At 48.3% G+C, this 21,784-nt stretch overlaps 1 protein-coding gene across 1 annotated transcript in view; it reads left to right on the top strand.

Moving 5' to 3' along the window:
- Nucleotides 1–21,784, top strand: part of LOC138282987 (ly6/PLAUR domain-containing protein 2-like) — a 97,757-nt gene that overhangs the window by 63,148 nt on the left and 12,825 nt on the right. Inside the window, exon 3 of the mRNA XM_069221079.1 lies at nt 2,851–3,035. Within this exon, the coding sequence (XP_069077180.1) occupies nt 2,851–2,990 (140 nt within the window). The 3' untranslated portion in view covers nt 2,991–3,035. The remainder of the gene's footprint in view (nt 1–2,850; nt 3,036–21,784) is intronic.

Raw genomic sequence — 21,784 nt, 5'->3', positions numbered from 1 at the left:
GTGCGCCCTATGTTAAATAGGGTGCACACATTGTGGCATTAGGGGAGCACAAGAAAAGTGGCGCAACATGCAATGTAGCGCCACTTTTCTAAAATCTGGGCCACAGTCTCTAAAATATGATATTAACTTTACATGTGAAGGAAATGTTATTCACCCCAAACAACATAAAACTCTGGGCTAGGGAAAATCAGCCAAATAAATAAAACTGAGATCATAAATGTGACAGGACTGCTAGTGGGACTGGACTGAGCTCGACATGTCACCTCCCCTACCGAAGAGTGAAGCCTTTTGCTGGTGTTCGAGCAACAGGAGAAGGAAGAGCAGTGCAGGCATCAGTGGGGTTGCATTTCTATTTATGCATATGACTAAAACCCACAGATGGAGCAACAGCACATTAAGTTTAAAAGATTATGCAAGTGGGTGGAACAGATCATTTGAACAGAGCAAATGGACACAGGTCAAAAGACAAATAGTGACATATTTATAAGATGCTTGCTCTGCTGGAACGTCACTTTTTTTGATGCTTCTAGAGTGCAAGCCTCTTAACCATATCTATGAGGCCACGCAAAGCCACTAGTTACGCCATCACCCAGACTATGTACTAATATTTTTGGATTAGGTATGAATTCTTCTGCCTTTATCTCATTGCCCTGACCGCTGGTGATCTATATTATTGTGTGGCTTTAATTGCCATGGAAAGCTTTCCTTAATTCTTAATGTAAATGCAATAAACTATGGGGCATATTTAAGAGGTCCTAATGCCATTCCATCACCACATTACCATCATTGTTTACGCTAATGTGGCGTTAGAAGCCAAAAAACACTGCACCATATTTACAAATGGTGCAATGCATGCATTGCTGCACTTTGTAACCCTTTGTTTTACATTATGCCTGCTCCAGGCATAATGTATGCAAACAGGGCATTTCTGCATTACGGGGGGTCCAAAAAATGGTGCAAGGAAATCTAAGAGACTTCGGCACTTTTAATGCTTGCTCAGAGCAGGTTTTTAAAAGGGGGCATACCATTATTTTCAATGGGCCACTATGTAGCACCAAAATGTTGGTGCTACTCCTACAGAGTACATCAATAGCGTCCAAAAAAATTATGCTATTGCCCCCTACCCTACGCCATTGTGTGCCATATTTTAAATACGGCGCACAGATGGTGGTGGTAGGGGGCACTAAAGGGTGCATGGAAAGTGGTGCTGTACTGGCTGCAGCGGCACTTTCTTTAAATATGCCCCTTAGTCTTTTTGTTAACGATTTGTCTCACTGCGACAAAGTCACCAATCCGATCCAACCTCCCTGGAGCCCTCTTCGGACACTTGGTAACTCTTTGTGCTATATAATGCCTGCGCCAGGCATAATATGTGCAAAGAGGGCATTTCCCCATTAGGGGGGGCCAAAAAAATGGCGCAGGTAAATTTAAGAGATTTCATTGCGCCATTGTTTTGGCACTTTTATTGCCTCCTCATGAAGGGCGTTAAAAGGAGGCTTCCATTGGTTACAATGGGCCTCTGGTTGCTTTGCAGGATTAGCGTCAGAATTTTTTATGCTAATCCTGCAAAGCTCCGGACTAGCATCAAAAATTCTGATGCTAGTCCCCTGTCTACCGACATGGTGCACCATATTTTATGTACGGCACACACATGGTGGTGTTAGGGGGGCGCTAAGATTTTCTTAAATACTCCCCAATTTTTAAATAAAATAATTGGAGATAACACTTAATGTTGCTATACAGTACTTTGCGTCATGAGGGCATGCTTTGGGTAATACTTTGACATTCCAATGCTGCCACCCATGGATTTTATTCGAAAGACATATCTACAAATATTTCCAGACTTGGCTTTGCCTCAAAAAATAACACCTCATGGTGGCTATAGTTAGGTAGGCGAAATATGTAGTTTTCCTAATATTTAACTCATTGTGTTTGTGCTGCACTGTATAGCACACATCAAATGTGTGAAATGCATTTAAGTGTGTCTAGGCATAGGGATTTGTTCTCAAATACTTCCTGTACTAAACCTATGTGAGGCACTACCTCTGCACAAAGGTGTGAAAAGATGTGTGCATGGCACTAGGCAGCCTATTTGTGAAGCAGCACAGAGGAAGACAGCAGCCGGAGACCATAATTAGTAACAATTGCTCTGTGCTGCTCTTTTCCCCTAGATTAACTTGCTGCAGCAACTTTGGTTGCTGCTGTGTGTTGCTCCATTTTTAGGTCACACGCACAAGTGCTTTGACCTGTTCTAAGTATTGTGGGCTTTTAAGCAGGCCCACCGCACACCCACCGCACGACCATCAGTTTCACTCGTTCGTGGGCTTGCCTTTCAAAAATCCTTTGTTCTAGTTGGTAAATGCTTTACGTATGTTCCTCCTTGGGGCAGCTTTGTTACTGCCTTAGACACCAGCCCTGTTACATGGATAGTTGCACATTTGTTGATATGTTTGACTGCGAGTGAGTGTGTTTTTCCTTTTGTTTCTCTCCTTTGTGCTCATGCTCATGGCAGCCGTGATGCTTTGAATCGGCTCGCTTATGTCAACTGTTTTCATTTTCAATTTATGTGGCAAGAAAAGTCCTGTTAGGAATGTACAATGCCTATAGCTCTAACTCCAGCAAACTCAAGACCAATTGTATTGCAAACGCTTGTTTAATAAACCTACCGCCTCTGGGTTACAAACAAGACCAGCATTGCTTGAAAAGTAAGGAGAGACATCAATGAGTAAAAATAAAATAAAGAAGGCACATTTAACAGACAAATAGTTTCACTTGCTAACTCACGATATAGAACAGAGACTGAGAAACAATACTTATTTTCATTAAAAAATTATTTTCTTTTTTTTAAAGGATTTTTGATAGCCAGCAAGAAGTGCGCATCTACCTGTTCACCAGTCGACGTCCCTGGTGTTTCGATCAAGTGTTGCAGCAGTTCTTTATGTAACATGTTGCCCATCAATGTGCTTGGGAACAAGAAGGTTATTGCCTAAACCAGGAGGACTTGTTATGCACCGACTCGAAGCTGAGCATACGAGGTAAGGAGGGAACTGCGGCCTCTTCTCTCCTCTGAACTTTTAGGGGCCTCTTCATGAAGGTAAATCTCGTGTATATCTATTCCTGCACCTTGGTGCAAGTCTCCTCTGGTCACACAGGGCTCATATCAAGGTGAAAATAGCAAATCTACACTTGAAGTTTTACAAACTGCATGGGCATAGATTTATTACTGTTTATAATTCATGAAATCTTCCAGAACTATGCCCCCAAAGCTGCATTAGTCACAGAATTTTGGAATACCCTCTTCAATCTTTTGAGATTTTTTGGGTAGTACCGAGGCAAACATTATACTTGATGGCTGCCTTTGTGCAATGGCACATGCTTTCATTTAAAAAAAAAAAAAATCCTCCTCCGGGATCATCCTCCTGCGACCAGTTTTGGTGGGGAGGGGTCCTTAAGCTTTCCTCCCAATGAATGATAATGAGCCTAAATCACAAAGGTGAACTTAGACTTAAGTGTGAGTTTACTACTTTTGTGATTCACAGAGGTATTTCCTAGTATTACCTTTGCTACTAATAAGTTTACTAGTGAATACCAAAAAGTAATATAACTAGACTTAAGTAGTGAATTTAGACTTAAATCTCAGTTACTTCTGTTTGGAATTCACCAAGGTAAATTGCTACTAATAACTTTACTGCTAGTAAGCATACCAGCAGTAACTTTATTACTAGTGTTGTGTGGCCATTTTAGCCAAAGTTTTAGACATTTATTTTAGCAAACTAGGCCTATCGCTGTGCACTTTAGCCTAGATATGTTTTATTCTAGCTTTGTTATATTATTTTAACAATAGCCACATTTGCGGTCCTGTTTTATTTTCTCTATCTAGCTGTTCTTCGCCTAGGTCAGCACTGCATTCTTAAACAAGACATTTCTTTCACTCTGTGCTCTTCTCAAGGCTGCAGTAAGATAGGTTGCTGGCAAAAATGATACGCTTTGTCTCCTATGTTCACAGAAACATACACACTCTTACGTGGGGATCCTTTCTTGGAACATCAGCTGTTTTATTATAAAAACACTACTTTAACCCATATACGTTAGAGGGAGATTCCGGCCAGATGACCACAACTTTATGCTGTATGCTGAGTGCTTCTCTGCAGCTGCTTATGTAGACTACAGGCCTTTTGCTCAGGTATGAGGGATGATGTCTTCCCAGGGGGAACTTGAAGGGCAGAATTAGAGCTTAACATGCTGTGCCCTAACCTAGCCTAGGTAGGAACTATTCTTAACATTTGTAGAAACAACATGGTAACGTTATTTTTGTGTTTTACTCTCCTGGTCACAATTTTACATCTGTTGTGCTCCATCAGCCTAGTTATTACAATACCTGTGTTATTGTCTAGAATGCAGTTACTTCAATAAAACCATATTGAACTTTACTCTGCCTCTGATTGTCCTTACATAAGTGAAACTAATGTAACTGAGAGAAACAGATGACATCTGAGTGACCACGATTTCCCTGAGGAGTCATTTATGTCATGCGCCTGGCTGCCCAATCATCCCTACTCTTGGTAGAGATGAGGCACTGCTAGTTAGCTGGAACAAACCCGGATTAGGCCGACAAGCATCACCTGGAAAGGGTTCAGATCACAGTCCAGGCGATTCTGCAGCTCAAATCCAGTAGTCTCATTAGGATAGTGAGAAAGCGACACCAGTACCTTTACTAGCAGTAAAGTTACTAGTAACTCACCTTTGGGAATACCAGAAACTAGCAAACTTAGAGTTAAGTCTATTGTTACCTTTGTGAATCAGCCCAATTTCTTCTGCTTCCAGAGAGTAAAGACAGACAAGTAAAATAAGTACAGAAGAGAGGGTGAAAGAGCAGAGGGGGAGTTGACAAAGGGAGGGACGGGCAAGTGGATTTTACAGAAGGGTTTCCTCCAGACAGCATGTAATGAGTTGGAGCAGATGGCTGACCAGGAGAAAGACATTGAATAGAGGTTAGGCAGCAAGAGGTGGTTTTCTCTTGTACTTCTATATACCCAGTCATTTTAGCTGATGACAACGTTTCCCTTAGCTCCTTCCTTGGAAGTTTTTATGAGGGATGACAAGCATAGCAGTTGCAAAAGTGAAAAATCAGAAGGCCTTCCCTACAAGCTGTACATGTATTGGTATTACATATATGTGTATCATAGCCAAACTTAGTGGCTGACAGTAGTTTAGGGGACAGAAACACCCGTCTGACAAACTCCTGACGGGGTTGTCGCTGCTGTGCTCGCAACCTCTCCACCGGCCTCATTAAAACTTTGCCACTGGGCTGACTGGTGGAAACCAAGGTTTCTGCCAGTCAGCCCAGTGGGAAAGATGCAGCAGCACAATGCTGCCGCACGCAGTGGGCACCAGCAGCCATTTTGTGGGTGCTGGGCAGGGGGACTCCTGCACAGCCCATACTGCATTCCAATGGCAGATTTGCACTTTACAATTACCAATAAAATAGTATAACATGATGTTAAAATAAGTAAAGACAAATAGTCTCATCACAAGTTTGGCAGTCCCACAGCAGGGACATTGCAATAGAGCATTTCCGTTGGTCAGACTGGCAGGAACAGTTAAAGGAGCCAAGTTCTATCTCGTAGCACAGAGGGGGCACCCTCAGAATGCACACTGTCTGCTTCACTACCAGCCTTTCCATGTCTGTGAAACCTCCATTGGAAAGGCTGCGGGTGAGGGGATTTATAATCATCCAGGAAGGGCTGAATTCAGTGCTGCCCTGGCTAAGTACAACTCTGACCACCACCATGCCATTAGGAACCATGTTCTTGGAAGGGACGGTTGTCCCCTGGTGCCCGCCAGGGTCATACTTAGGCGGTCGGACTACCCTGAGTGCGGCAGTACAACCGTCAATGCAAGTGTGGCAGTCCTTGGTCTGCCAAACCCGTAATGAGGTGCAACATTGTAAGCACGGTGTTAGTACCTAGATGGGGAAGTCAGTGTTCTCTTAATGTTGCCAGCTTGTCTGTATCTGGAGGTGCAGTCTTTAAGATCTCTTAGTCTATTGATGGAAGGCCCCCAGGAAGCTGGAGCCTCTCTCCGTTGAAAGAGATGAGATAAACTGCCACTGATCCTAAACATTGTGGACATTGCTAAATCATTTGTCCTTTACAGGTAGATCCTGTCGTGCTGGGTTCAGTCAAATATTGGAGCTTCAAATAGCATCTATCTGACCAATGTTTATTATCAGAATGCAAAGTGGTATAGTTTTCTATTCAAAACTTCTATTGAAACCTTGGGAGTGCGTGGAAGGGTGTAGAATGTTTTTGGGTAATTTATGTGCAGTCGGTGGAAATCTTTTCCCTTTGCTTAATTCATAATAAATCATGATTGTTGAAACTATGTATGGTTATGTATTGTATTAGAACAGAAGCTCTAAATATACACAGATTAAAAAATAATCTAAAAAAGCTCTGTGATTTTGATGAATGCAAATGCATGTATATGCTTTACACATATATGCATGCCAAAGTATGTAGATAACACATATCTACAAAGGTTGCTCTAATGGGGGTTTATGCCTCTTTGTATGATAATACATGAGATTACGTAAAGATAATTATCTGCCAGATACCTATATCAATGCATATTAGTCTTCACGCTTTCTAAATGGATATAACCATATATTTAGTTATATGAGAAATATAGTTTAACAGGGCAATCACTTATATCTGGATATGTAGACGAGGTTGTCTATTTGTATTTTGGTATGTAAATTAGTGTATGCTTCCCTTTATGGGGATATGCCCATATCTAGAAAAGTAAAAAAGAAAGTCTCTGTATATTTATGCGCAAAATACATGTGTATATCTAACCATGTCCAATTTTATCTATAAATATTACAATATCCATCTATCTATCTATCTATCTATCTATCTATCTATCTATCTATCTATCTATCTATCTATACATACCTTATACGGAGATATGATGCCATGATTTTCTATTTTCTCTATATATGTTTGTATACATTTAATACACGTATATATTAATTATATATAGTGTGTGTGTAAAAAGCCTTCAACGTCTTCCCTTCCTTTTATAAGTCAGTCATCATCTTGATAAAGGGAGATACACTATCTCATAGCAAATTGAAAACCATGAATACTGGCCAAGTGGCCTTTCATTTCTGGCTAGAATGAACAAACATCTTCTCCCATAACATCTAACCAATATGAATGCAGGAGTTTACAGGTTCCATGTGTTTGCAATGTAAACTTTCCATATCCAGCTGTACCTGTAGCCATGTTATTTCCAATCGCAATGTGCTCTAGTCCCCCATATAAAAAGTGCAAATAAATAAAAATGAAAACATAAAAACAGGTCAGTGGCAGATTCTAATAACCATACATCCTGCTTATTCTACACAGTTGGTACACTATGAGATAAGAATAATTCTGACATAACACTTTTAAACAAAGAAAGGCAAGAAAAACATATCAAGCAAGGCTGCGGTAATAATCAGAAGATATAGTCAAAATGTTCCCACACTAGACTCCAGTTTCCACAATTGTATCTCTGTATCTCTGCCCCTCGGAGAGACATCAATCCTGTCAATTCCGGAAAAGTAGTGTATCAGGGTTTTGGTTATGTTTGGTTTGCCAGTGCCTTGCTATTGAAATAAAGTATGTAAATAAGTATTAAAATGGAAATATACATTTCACATAAAAAAATATATATACCGTCCCCCAGTGGGCCTCCAGTTCTTAAAGTGCAGGGTGTACCTGCTCTGGTGCTAGAAGACCATTACTACCGTACGAGTCTAATATGAAATAAAAACACTGTCAGGCGGACACTCAAGTCCTAAAGTGCATGTGTGCCAAAACATTTAAACTGTCAATTAGTTTAATATTATTAAGACACAGAGAGCCTCCATTGTTATTTAGTGCCATGGAAAGGAGCAGAGGCCTATGTCTTTCGGTCTTAAGTGGTTGTACCAGTCAAAGCACGCTCCACTCCCTATAGGGATCTCACTGATTGGGTGATGAGTTTTTGATTATTAGAATAAAGGCAGCTGAGGACTGCATGTCTGCATTTGCAAACCCCTAATTGTACTCATAATGGGCGCAGAAGACTGCGACGATCCCTCAGAGTGCTGTTGCATAAGCAGAACATGTGAGACACAGTTTTGGGCACTAGCCTGCAGAGCCAACAAATCTCATCTTTTACGGGCCGATGCCATGGGCTCTCGTGTTTGCCCACTGGGAGGGCCCCTTGTAGCCGGGTGTCGGAAACCCCGGCTACATACGATACCGATCTCCAGTCCGGCAAATGCCCCGGGTGTCCCACGGAAGAGGAAATCGCAGAAGCCCATATATCCAGGTTTCCAAAGACATGAAAAGAGAAGTAAAACAACGCGCTCGCATCGCCGGAACAGAGGAAGACTAGGAGGAGAAGGAGGCCAGATCGGAGGAGGAGGAGAGCGCGACGGGAGACAACGCGAACACAGAGGGAGGAGAGGACGCAGGAAAAAGCATTCTGGATGCCGGGGAAGAAGAACCCCACAAAGGAAGACTCTTGAGCTCCAGAGGCGATACCACAGAGGGACAAGGTGGTCCCGAAAGGCAGCAGCTCCGCCACGTCATTGGAGGGGCGTGCCTCCAGCAGGTACGGTCCTGCCTGAAGAATAGAATAAGGGCTATAGTGGGAAGGGAAGAGGGTGGAAAGTGCGAGTAGAGGGAGGTTGGGAAGGGATATTTGGGAAAGAAAACACCAGCATGAGGGGAGCACTAATCACTTAATACGGAGCGAAGGTCGTTCTATTAGTGAAAGAAAGGAGTTTTGGGTTCCACCGAGGTGCAAACAGGACGGGACCCTGTGAACTACACCCCTCCTTTTTTTTTCATTTTTCACTCGGGTCTGGAGTCCTACACCAGACCATCACCACTCACTCTATCTCTCTCTCTCTCTCTCTCTCTCTCTCTCTCTTTCTCTCTCTCTCTCTCTCTCTCTCTCTCTCTCTCTCTCTCTCTCTCTCTCTCTCTCTCTCCACACCCTCTCCCCTCACTAAAATCATCCAAATAAACCCACCAGACTTGCGACTTACCTACCTTTTGTTCCTTTTTCCAGTCGACCTGACGACACCACTACCGGGAGAGATATCACCAACCACCAGGAACCCTGAGGAAGAAGAGAACAAAGGAAGTCACCAACACATAACGATAAAAGACAGTGACTGTTACGAAGGCACCTGTACTCTAAAATAAAACCACTCATAGTCAATCACCCACCTGAGTGTCTCATTAATCCCTATCGCTATACCCACTGCCACACCCCTAAACGATAAAGCAAGTACTTACTCTTAATGCTGTAGTTTAAGACTCATCCCAGATATGGCTGAGGGACTAGGTTCTTATAGCTGTTTAAGACTAGCCAGGCGTAATGCCTTTTCTCAAGTGTTGTCTTGTCTTCAATTTCCGATAGGTGTTTTGTTACTTTTTTGTTAAGGATTAAAATAGCTTGTGGTTGAGCTCCGAAAACCTTAAACGCTTCACACCTAGCTGCTTTTTTGAGGTATCAAGATATTTTCGAGCCGGCGAATGGGCCTTCATTGTTATTTCCTCCCATATGTTGCGATTTATGGTGTTTCCAGCTGCACTTCTCATTTTATGAGAGCAGTTAATATAGGCTACATGCCTTACAAGAGACTGTTTATGTAGGCCGGACTCCAGCCTTATCTGTGCTGGCGAGGTGTAACTTGGAAGCATGAACATTTGCCTGTATATGCTTGATATGATATCATCCAAGATCTTAGAGTCTCTACCACAGAGGACAACACTTCTATAGGCTAGCATGGGGACCACCATAGTACTGGCTACTTCCAACAGTGGGCTGAGCGTATATTTTGTTCAATTTTGCAGGCAGCGTTCGAAGCCCCAAGGAGAGTACAGTCCCTTTCTGTCATATTTCTTCTTTATGTTTGGAAAAGGAGCCATGACAGTCAAACAAGAAACCCAGGTATTCATAAGTAGCGTTTTCTTCAAGCTTTTTCCCACTTAATCCCCAGGTTGCGATCCCCTTCATGATCAAGATTTTAGCAGTTTTATTATTAATTTTTAGCCCATTCTTAAGGGAGTAATCTTCCTTGGCTTTCAAGAGACATCGCATGCCTACCTTAGTTTTACTGAGTAGTACGACGTCATCAGCATATAAGAGGTTCGACGGTTGCATCGTCCCCAGTTGTGGTGCATGGGAGTTGATGAAGAAAGTGTTTTTGAGAAGTCGGCCAGGAAAAGGTTGAATAGAGTTGAGGCCAGAACACAGCCTTGTTTTAGGCCTCTAGTCGTTGGGATCCTTCTGGTGAGGTTTGATCCATTGCCCAGTTTGAGCCTGACCCATGTACTAGAGTACAGGTTCTCAATGGCTTTCAAGAGTTGCTGGGGCATTTGCCAGCTGTTGAGTTTCCCCCAAAGCCTCTTTTGAGTGATACTATCAAATGCTGCTTTAAAGTCTATAAAACAGAGATATAGTGGAAGATTTGCAGCCATTGAAGAGTCAAGTGTGTGAGATAATGCCATGATGTTGGCTTCCGTGCCTGTATTACTACTAAACCCAGTTTGGTTTGGGGGAATTATAGATTTTCGGCCAGCCCAGTAAATGAGATGTTCAAGGAGGACCCCAGGAAAAATATTTTGTTTAGTTGTCGATCAGCGTAATCAGTCGGTAGTTTCTAGGGTCTGATTTATCCCCACTTTTGTGTATTGGTGAGATGATGGATCCCCTCCAAGATTTTGGTATTCATTCTCCAGCCAGGACTTGGTTGAAAAGGGGGATCAAAGCTTCTGCCCACTTGGGTGGGTCTGATTTATAGATGGCTCGAGGGACCCCATTTGGACCGGGTTCCCCGTCTTTCTTCCTCTCACTATTTGTCATTGGGTTTCTGCTGGAGTGACATCGTATTCACTAACCTCACTCCTGTCTTTGTGAGGGTGTAAGTCATTGGATTGGGTGAGCCAACCTAAAACTCTGGTGGGAGCGTAGTCCTTTTCACTTTTGTTTGATGAAAATGATCTTTCAAGAAGGACGCCAGTCAGCCTTCAGGAAGCTTGATTCAAATTTAGGGTCATGTGGATTAATTAGGGCCTTTACCATGTTCCAGAATTTACTTTCATTTTTGTGTTTCATGTCCCAGATGAGTTTGGCCCAGAATTTATAAGTATGTTGCCTCTTTATTCCCCAAACAGCCTGCTTTAAGTTTTGTTTTGCTTATCTCAGGTTGGTGTTTTTCTGGAACCCGACAAACTATCCGAAGTGCTTTGTTGACATTCGTCTTTAGCCTGTTTTAGGCTGTGTGACGCATGCAGCTTCTATGTGACAAGTGGGATTGTGCTCCTAGTAGTTTTGACGTTCTTGTCAAATTGCTGGGTGCCTTGCTACTGGTAACTATTGCCACAATGATTAATGGCCCTGAGTTGTTCTAATACCCTTTTCTTCTACCTATTGTAGGCCACAACGACCTTTCAGGAATTAACATAATTGTCACTGCTGCATGAAGTGAAGCTCCTAATATTAACAATCTTTCCAGTTGATAATTTTTTAGTTTTTTCTATTGGTATTCTATGTACCAAAGTGTCTCTGATTGGTTTAGGCATATTCTATGGCCCATAGAGAAACTATACAATAATTGTAAAAATATGTCTGTAATAAATGTATAGATATATGTGTGTGTGTGTGTGTGTGTGTGTAAAAAAAACCTCAACATCTTCCCTTCACTCTCTAACCCCTCCCAATTCTTTCTGTCTACTATCAACTCCCAAACATGGTTTCCAGAATCTTAATTTTTTTTTTGATCCGATTTATTTCAATAACAGGCACACGTCCACCACTCCCACTAACGTCTCCAGCCAGTGATGGACAGGAAGGATGCAGCTTGTGCTGAGTTGAAGAAATGAGTGAGGCAGTGAAGACTGTAGGAAGTAGAGACAGAAGTCAGGTGTTAACTGAAAGATAGGCGTAGAGGACAGGTGCCTAATGCAAGTAACTCTGATTTGAGTTACCCCGGCCTCTCTCAGGCCTATTCCTGAGAGGTCCCAAGTTTCTGATTCTACTGGGCTTTAATGAACAAATCTGCCTCCAGCAGTAAAATAGCTGCAGGATGAGAGTGGGTGCCTAGGGTAATTACTGCCTCATGTAAATGCCAACATTATAGAGTTTAAGCAGCATTTGGGGGCAGGGGGTGGCTGGGGTGTCACAACCCTCTAATAAAGAAGTTGGGTGCAGGTGCTTTAAGTAGGGCGCTGTGAGATGTTTGTCGGATTTCACTTGATATTTTTACACACACACACAGACAAAAACACTGACAAACACACTTGTCTCAGATTATTTACAAAATATTGAGTTTTAAGTACCCTTAACAATCCTCTCTCCTCTACCTTTCTACTGCTCCATAAAACCCCCTTCAGAGAAGCGCGTTATAAACAGAACATGTTTGAGCGTAATTCACACGCAAATGCAATGAACATATCAGACCGAGGACCCAGCACGAAGGGTTGTATGTCACCACCTAAAATACAACAGGGTTCATATACCACTATGTAGAGTCTACTACATTGAAATGAACCCCTCTGAGATTACCACTGCAGGGGTCACCACTCCTAATGTTACTACTAATGTGATTACTAAATCTGAGATTACCAGTGCAAAGATTACCTCTGCTGAGATTACCATCTTTGAAATTACCAGTGCAGCGATTACCACTGCTGAGATTACCACTGCTGTGATTACTATTTTTGAGATTACCACTGCAGGGATTACCACTGCTGAATTACCACTACTGTGATTACTACCTCTGAGATTACCCTTGCAGGGATTACCACTGCTGAGATTACCTCTACTGTGATTACTACCTCTGAGATTACCACTGCAGTGATTACCACTGCCGAATTACCACTACTGTGATTACTACCTCTGAGAGTACAACTGCAGGGATTACCACTGCTGAGATTACCACTGCTGAGATTACCACTGTTGAAATTATCACTGCAGGGATTACCACTGCTGAGCCTATCACTACTTCAATTACTACCTTTGAGATTACCACTACTGTGATTACTACCACTGAGGTTACCACTGCAGGGATTACCACTGTTGAGATTACCACTTCTGAGATTACCACTACATTGAGTAAAATAGATTCAAGAATAAGTGCACTGACCCTATGCTAACCTACACCTTAAAATGAAACCTTACTTTATAACTACCCACCACCCTATCTTTATGGCCATACAGCGCCCTCTCCTTAACCCAGTGGTTATATTGCGCCGGGCGTGCCAGTGGGCCCACCAGTACACATTTTGGAGGACCAGGATTCTTCCATGGTGTCCCATGGTGGTCCTATTGGTCTTTACAATGCATGGCTCTGCCCTGTCCATTAGTCTCACCCAGGCCTAGGCATAGACATGACTGTAGCATTCTCAAATCCCATGGACACCAAGCGCTTCATTTTCCTGCATCCATTCTTATGTTAAACCATTCTGTGCCCAGGTAAAGACGTGCTTTAATTTTCATAAAATAATATTTTGTACCCTGTAACAAGTCCAGCATTTCAGGATTTGTAATGAGTATTTCCTTGTTCTTTGTCCATGTACACAGGCATGCTATCAGTTTTAGGTGGACCAGCCCCTTTGATATTTTAGTAGATGCTGCTTTGTTTCACTCCTTTCCTTTTTTTTCGGTAGAACACAAAAAATGTGTCCCGTGCTAGACCTTCTGCTTCATGAAGGGTGTTTGGGAAAAGGCAGCTGCGTTTACTTCTTCACTTCTTGTCTCTCTGCAGTTCTAAATTGCTGTGTCCCTCACTCACTGTAACTCACATTCTCTCAGTTACTCATCCTCACTCCCATTCAGGGGCGTAGCTTCAGGGGGTATTTGGGGCATTGCACCCCCACTAATAAATGTATATTCTGATGAATTGTTGGATACAGGTGCTCTCAGTTGGGTATGGAGAGTTACTCACCTGGGATTTATGCTCACGCACACTGACAAAGCACACACATTCTCTCTCATCTCTGTTTTGAAAGCCCAAAAAATGTTAATTATTTTACAAAATATACATTATAATTTTACAAATAAGTGTTTTACTCACCTATTAATCATACCAATCTGCACTGCTCTCTCTTTCCATTGCTGCTTAAGCCACTCTCATGCGATCTGCTTGTCGTATGCTGTATTTTAACAATATATGCCAACCCGGGGCGGCTCCTATAGGGGCAAAGCTGTGTGGCGGGGGCAAAAAAATTTCAGTGATTCTTGGAATTTGCATGAATGGGTAGGATGGAAAATGAAATGCATACATACGTTTGATGAACTATGCGCCATGCGAAATTGCATAATGTTATTATCTGTCTGAACAACATAGGCCCTCATTCTGACCCTGGCGGTCGGTGATAAAGCGGCGGCCAAGCCGCCAACAGGCCGGCGGTCTAAAATATGCAATTCTGACCCTGGCGGGAACCGCCAACACAGCCCGCCAACTTAACACTCCGACCGCCACAGCGGTACAAACAAACAGCGCGGCGGTTCCCGCCAACAGCCCGGCGGCAGACAAAGTACCGCCCACCCTATTACGACCCACCAATCTGCCACCTTTTCCGGGGCGGGAGCACCGCCGATAAGAACACGGCGGAAACAGACTACGAACGGGAAAACGCTCACCTCTACGCACTCCACGCGAGATTCTGGCAGTATGGAGCCAGAGTTGCAGGTCATCCCCGCACTCCTATTCCTGCTCATATACCAGGAGCACGCCCGGCGGCGCGGAAGACATCGGTGAGTACGGCACCTACGACACAGGGGAGGGAAAAGATTACCGGCACACACCCACCCACCCACACCCACTACAACACACACATCAATGCATTCCCACAGATCACTGTCACAACCCACAAACCACCCCCCTCCGAAATAATGCAAAGACCAAAAGAAGAGATCATAAACGGGCAGATATATTGAAATATGTACACCATTAATCCCAATAAATAAATAAACTATGTACAAAATATATACAGCTACTAAATGTAGTCCAACCACTGTCCGTGGATCACAGGGGTCCTGTGCAAAGGGGCAAGGCCCAGTCCCACGACAAGAACTCCACGGAGAGAACACTGCAGGGGCATCAGAAAGAAAATAGGACAGGCACCTCAGGGGGAAGGGAAGGGGGGGCACCTCAGCCACTTGAGTACACGACGCCAGATCCACGAGGGGACTCCATGACCACTGGCCCATCCTGGGGAGAGCAAAGCCACAGTCCAAACAGTCCATACAGTGGGTGGCCTGCCCACTGGGCCATCCTGGGGAGAGCAAAGCCACAGTCCATACAGTCCATACAGTGGGTGGCCTGCCCACTGGGCCATCCTGGGGAGAGCAAAGCCACAGTCCATACAGTCCATACAGTGGGTGGCCTGCCCACTGGGCCATCCTGGGGAGAGCAAAGCCCCAGTCCATACAGTCCATACAGTGGGTGGCCTGCCCACTGGGCCATCCTGGGGAGAGCAAAGCCACAGTCCATACAGTCCATCCAGTGGGTGGCCTGCCCACTGGGCCATCCTGGGGAGAGCAAAGCCACAGTCCATACAGTCCATACAGTGGGTGGCCTGCCCACTGGGCCATCCTGGGGAGAGCAAAGCCACAGTCCATACAGTCCATACAGTGGGTGGCCTGCCCACTGGGCCATCCTGGGGAGAGCAAAGCCACAGTCCATACAGTCCATAACAGACCCCACTGCCACTGGAGGAGGCAAGTTGGCCAGAGGACATCCTGCAGCCCTGCCCGAGATAGATCCTGCCCTGCCACGTCTGCCAAAGGGCCAGCGGTTCTTGCCCTGAAGGGCCCAGTTCAGCGGTTCTTGAGACGGCGGGGCCCAGTTCAGCGGTTCTTGAGACGGCGGGGCCCAGTTCAGCGGTTCTTGAGACGGCGGGGCCCAGTTCAGCGCTCCTTGCCCTGAAGGGCCCAGTTCAGCGGTTCTTGAGACGGCGGGGCCCAGTTCAGCGGTTCTTGAGACGGCGGGGCCCAGTTCAGCGCTTCTTGCCTTGAAGGGCCCAGTTCAGCGGTTCTTGAGACGGCGGGGCCCAGTTCAGCGGTTCTTGAGACGGCGGGGCCCAGTTCAGCGCTCCTTGCCTTGAAGGGCCCAGTTCAGCGGTTCTTGAGACGGCGGGGCCCAGTTCAGCGCTCCTTGCCCTGAAGGGCCCAGTTCAGCGGTTCTTGAGACGGCGGGGCCCAGTTCAGCGGTTCTTGAGACGGCGGGGCCCAGTTCAGCGGTTCTGGAGACGGCGGGGCCCAGTTCAGCGGTTCTGGAGACGGCGGGGCCCAGTTCAGCGGTTCTTGAGACGGCGGGGCCCAGTTCAGCGCTTCTTGCCTTGAAGGGCCCAGTTCAGCGGTTCTTGAGACGGCGGGGCCCAGTTCAGCGCTCCTTGCCTTGAAGGGCCCAGTTCAGCGGTTCTTGAGACGGCGGGGCCCAGTTCAGCGCTCCTTGCCCTGAAGGGCCCAGTTCAGCGGTTCTTGAGACGGCGGGGCCCAGTTCAGCGGTTCTTGAGACGGCGGGGCCCAGTTCAGCGGTTCTGGAGACGGCGGGGCCCAGTTCCACGGTTCTGGAGACGGCGGCCGGTCTATGGCCAACTGCTAATTGCCTGGTGGTGCCCTCCTGGCCAGCGGGGATGGTGCTCCTTCACTGCCCACCTGGGCTGTGAGTGGTGGGGCCCTCCTGGCCAGCTGGGCTGGGTCCTCCCTGGGCAGCGGCTATGGGGGTGGTGGGCTCTCCCGGGGCAGCTGTGCCGGTTCCTCCCGGGGCAGCGGCTATGGGGGTTGTGGGCTCCTCCTGGGCAGCAGGCCTGCTGCCTGACCTCTCCGACTTGCTGCCCTTGCCCTCCTTAGTCGTGGGCCTGTGGCCCTTTCCTCCCTTTGGAGCTGTGGCTGGTGACTGTCTCTGGGTGGTGTCCGGGGGGGATGTAGAAGGCGGGCTCCTGCGGCGCCCCTTCCGCCTTCTGCTCCTCTTCCCAGGGGGTGGGCTGGCTGTCCCCTTGCTGCTGGGCGAAGATCCAGACATGCGGGCTGGCGGGCTCCAATACCCCTGCACCCTTGTCAAGGGGGCTGCAGGGCTGGTGGTGGCTGAGGTGCTCTTCTTACCCCGACGAGAAGGAGGGGGGGGCTCAGGGTCAGGAAAGAAGTTAGTAGTGGCGAGGAAGAGCTTCTTGGGACAATGGAGAGTGGTAGGTACAGTGGGAATGGGAGTGGAGGGAGAGGATGTGGTTGTAGGTGAGTCACGTTTGCTGTCTTTGGGTGCAGGTGCAGGAGGGATAGGCTGTCGTGAGGTGGATGGCTGTTGGGTGGGTGGGTGGCTGCGTTTGTGTGGTGTGGAAGAGGGGGTGACAGACACAGTGGGAGAGGACACAGGGGACGTGTAAATGGCAGTGGGGGTGGTGACTGCACGTGTGCGGACTGGAGTGGAGGGTGTGCTGGTGATGGAAACATTGGCTGATGGTGAGGTGAATGGAGGTGTGAGTGTAGACGTCACAGGGAGGGAGGAGGGAGACGAGGAGGTGGGGGTCACAGAGGTGGTAGTGACTGTTGGCATGTCTGCATCGGAATGTTGCGTGTGTGAATGTCTGCGTGATCTGTGGTGCTTATGTTTGGATGAGCTTCTCTTGGGTGTTGAGGTGTGTGCAGGCTGGTCTTATGGTGTGGGTGGGACAGGCAGAGGAACAGGAGACTGGGAGGAGGGAGTTAGTAGAGGCAGGCAGGAGACAGGGACAATGGCTGCCGTCAGTGCTGAGGCCAGAGCCTGGAACGATCGCTGATGGGCAGCCTGACCCGAATGAATGCCCTCCAGGTACGCATTGCTGCGATGAACCTCCCTCTCCACCCCCTGGATGGCATTCAAAAGGGTAGTCTGCCCAACAATGAGCGTTCGGAGGAGGTCAATGACCTCCTCACTGAGGGCAGCGGGGGTAACAGGGGCAGGGCCTGAGGTGCCTGGGGCGAAGGAGATACCCGGCTTCCTGGCAGAGCGGGCACGGGGCGAACGCTGAGGGGCTGCTGGGAGGGCGGAGATGGTGCGCTGGGTGGCGGCTGTACCTGTAATGGCGGGGGGCACGGATGGTGCCACCCCCGCAAGGGAGCCCCCTTCCGAGGACGTGTCCGTGTCGCTGCAGGGTCCAGTCGTCCCCGTCGTGGAGCTCCCTCGCCCTCCGTCTCACTGGTCCAGTCTGACTCTGTGGCATGGCCCTCCTGGGCCATGTGAGATGCAGCTCCCTCCTGCCCCGATGCCACTTCTCCTCCGCCTGATGATGCTGATGCACACAAGCACAGAAAGACAAACAAAAAGGGGGGGGGAGAGAGAAATAAAGGGATATTGAGTACATGGATCTCCGGTACAGTTAGCGGACATGACAGACACAGATGCCCCTTGCACTAAGTTGCACACTTGGGGTACGCTACGCATTCCGTGGAACATGGCCTACACGCCTAGAGTTGACAACTGCACCCATGGATGACACGGCCCAGGGATGGCTGTACTGACAAACTACTGAGGGTGGTGGCTGGGGACACAGGGGCTTACGGGGGTGCCCAGCCTACAGATATCGCCCTGGCCTAGGGGGACCCCCAGCCCTCCTCCCCCACCCAGACACCTCCACTGCGCGACAACAGAGTAGATAATGCTTGTACTCACCCCCTTGTGTCTGCTGTGCTGCCCTCACGCGCCCATCCAATTCAGGGTAGGCCACCGCCAGGATCCGGAACATCAGGGGGCTCAGTTGACGGCAGGCACCCCGCCTACGTTGGGAGGCCATCCCCAGCAGAGACTCGGCGGTCTTCTTGGTCCCGCGGCGGATGTCCTCCCACCTCTTGCGGCAGTGGGTGCCCCGTCGATGGTGGACCCCCAGGGCCCGGACTTCCTTGGCGATGGCACGCCAAATCCCGATCTTCTCATGGGCGCGGACCTATGTGACACGTACAGGGAGGGAGAAATACCACGTTCAAGTTTCTCAGCATTTTCCTTTCCAGTGGCCCAACGCCCCCCATCCCCGCCAGGCCCCCCGCCATGCCCAACATGCCCCCCATCCCCGCCAGGCCCCCCGCCATGCCCAACATGCCCCCCATCCCCGCCAGGCCCCCCGCCATGCCCAACATGCCCCCCATCGGCGCCAGGCCCCCCGCCATGCCCAACATGCCCCCCATCGGCGCCAGGCCCCCCGCCATGCCCAACATGCCCCCCATCCCGCCAGGCCCCCCGCCATGCCCAACATGCCCCCCATCCCCGCCATGCCCCCCGCCATGCCCAACATGCCCCCCATCCCCGCCAGGCCCCCCGCCATGCCCAACATGCCCCCCATCCCCGCCAGGCCCCCCGCCATGCCCAACATGCCCCCCATCCCCGCCATGCCCCCCGCCATGCCCAACATGCCCCCCATCCCCGCCAGGCCCCCCGCCATGCCCCCCGCCATGCCCAACATGCCCCCCATCCCCGCCAGGCCCCCCGCCAGGCCCCCCGCCAGCCCCAACATGCCCCCCATCCCCGCCAGGCCCCCAAGCCAGCCAGTGGCCCCAAATCCATATTGAATTAAACTCACTTGTTGGTCTGGAGGACCGTAGAGTAGCGCATACTGGGGGAGGACCCCATCCACAAGTTTCTCCAACTCCTCTCCAGTGAAGGCAGGGGCCCTTTCCCCAGTCGCAGCAGCCATTGTCCCTTCCAGACCGAGGTCACAGCAACACTTGCAGTATAGGTCCTCTCCTGTGAAAGTTCAAGTCGCAAGTGGATAAGTAGATAGAAAATGGCGGTCACGTCCGCGGCGGTGCGTACCGCGGCGGTGCGTCCCGCCACCGCCGGCGCCCTTCGCCATTGGCTCCTGAAACCCATAGGCTTCAATGTTAACCAATGCGGCTTCGTGCCGCGGTCTTCGCCCGCCGCCCGCCGCGGTGTGCCACGCCAGCGCATTGACCTCACATCCCATTGTCACACTTCACAGGTCAGGCAGCCGCCATTTCCAGGGCCCACATGTCTCAATTTCAACTGCGTCACACAGGCCTAGGCCTTGCATAGCCACTCAGACACGCCATTCACTGCATAGAGAATCGTATACTGTGCTAGCTGTGAGTACGTACCTGTGGGTTGCTTGACTGTGTGCTCCATGTTGTCCTTCCTAGGCACCGTCCGCTGGGTTGGGCGAGGAGACGGATGAATCCTCCCGTGTACCGACCGCTGGTGGACCTGTCGACAATGGAAGAACGCCACATTATCCTGACCTACCGTCTTAACCGTGCCACTATCCATGAACTGTGTGCCCAGCTGGAGCCCGACCTGATGTCCCCCATCCGCCAACCCACAGGGATTCCCCCTCTGGTGCAGGTCATGTCAGTACTACATTTCTTGGCAAGTGGGTCATTTCAGACAACCGTGGGAATTGCTTCCGGGATGTCTCAGCTCATGTTTTCGAAGGTGTTATCCAGAGTGTTGTCTGCCCTGATGAAATCCGTGAGGAACTACATCATTTTCCCTGAGGTGGGCGAATTGGCTACAGTGAAGGGTGATTTCTACGCCCTTGGACATATTCCCAACGTAATTGGTGCCATTGATGGGACCCATGTGGCTTTGGTTCCCCCAAGAGACAGGGAGCAGGTGTACAGGAACAGAACAAATTACCATTCAATGAACATCCAGGTGGTGTGTTTGGCTGACCAGTACATCTCGCATGTAAATGCCAAATTCCCAGGGTCAGTGCATGACGCCTACATCCTCAGGAATAGCAGCATCCCTTACGTGATGGAACAGCTACAGAGACACCGTGTATGGCTAGTGGGGGACTCTGGGTACCCCAACCTGTCGTGGCTACTGACCCCAGTAAGGAATCCCCAGACCAGGGCAGAGGAACGGTACAATGAGGCCCATGGGCGTACTAGGAGGGTGATCGAACGCACCTTTGGCCTCCTAAAGGCCAGGTTTCGCTGCCTGCATATGACAGGTGGATCCCTAATGTACTCACCTAAGAAGGTGTGTCACATCATCGTGGCCTGCTGCATGCTTCACAACCTGGCTTTGCGCCGCCAGGTGCCTTTCCTGCAGGAGGATGGTCGAGACGGTGGTGTTGTGGCAGCGGTGGAACCTGAGGAGAGTGACGAGGAGGAAGACGACGGGGCTGAAACAGACAACAGGGACAGAATCATTGAACAGTACTTCCAATAGGACACAGGTAACATTTCAAAGATAATTTAGTAAATGTTAACTACTCTCCAGCATCTCTGCTGCCTGTCTATTTGCCCCAGTGTATGATGACTGAGTTTTGGCTTTTCCCTCCCTATTTCAGATCTGGGGTCCCCACTACGAGTCCTGTGCTTCGTTTCCCCATGGACTACAGCTTTGTGGCAGCTGTTTGTTGACTTCACCATGTACAAGGACATATTTGCACTGTCATGTCAATTACAATCTATTGAAATCACAGCCAGACTCCTGATATTTTGGTGCAAAATAGGTGTTTATTGAAGTGCTCAAAATGGGATGGGTGGTTTCAAGTGGGTGGGGGCTATGGTGAAGGAATGTCCATGGCAGAGTCCAGAGTAACAGTCACACAGGTGCATTGTCCAGAGGCCTGTGGAGAGATGGAGCATGGGCAGTTCAAGGATGGACAGGGTGACAATGTGGGACAGTGGGATGACATCAGGTGGTATCCTTTGCTGGCGGGGGTCTTGACATCCTACTCTGTCTTCTTGCGAGATCTCAGGGCCCTCTTGCGGGGTGGTTCTTCTCCTGCAG

The sequence above is a fragment of the Pleurodeles waltl genome, chromosome 2_2 (assembly GCF_031143425.1).
Source record: "Pleurodeles waltl isolate 20211129_DDA chromosome 2_2, aPleWal1.hap1.20221129, whole genome shotgun sequence".
In the NCBI taxonomy this organism is placed as follows: Eukaryota; Metazoa; Chordata; class Amphibia; order Caudata; family Salamandridae; genus Pleurodeles; species Pleurodeles waltl.
The sequence above is the reverse complement of the archived record's forward strand: the minus strand, read 5'-3'. Positions and strand labels throughout refer to the sequence as shown.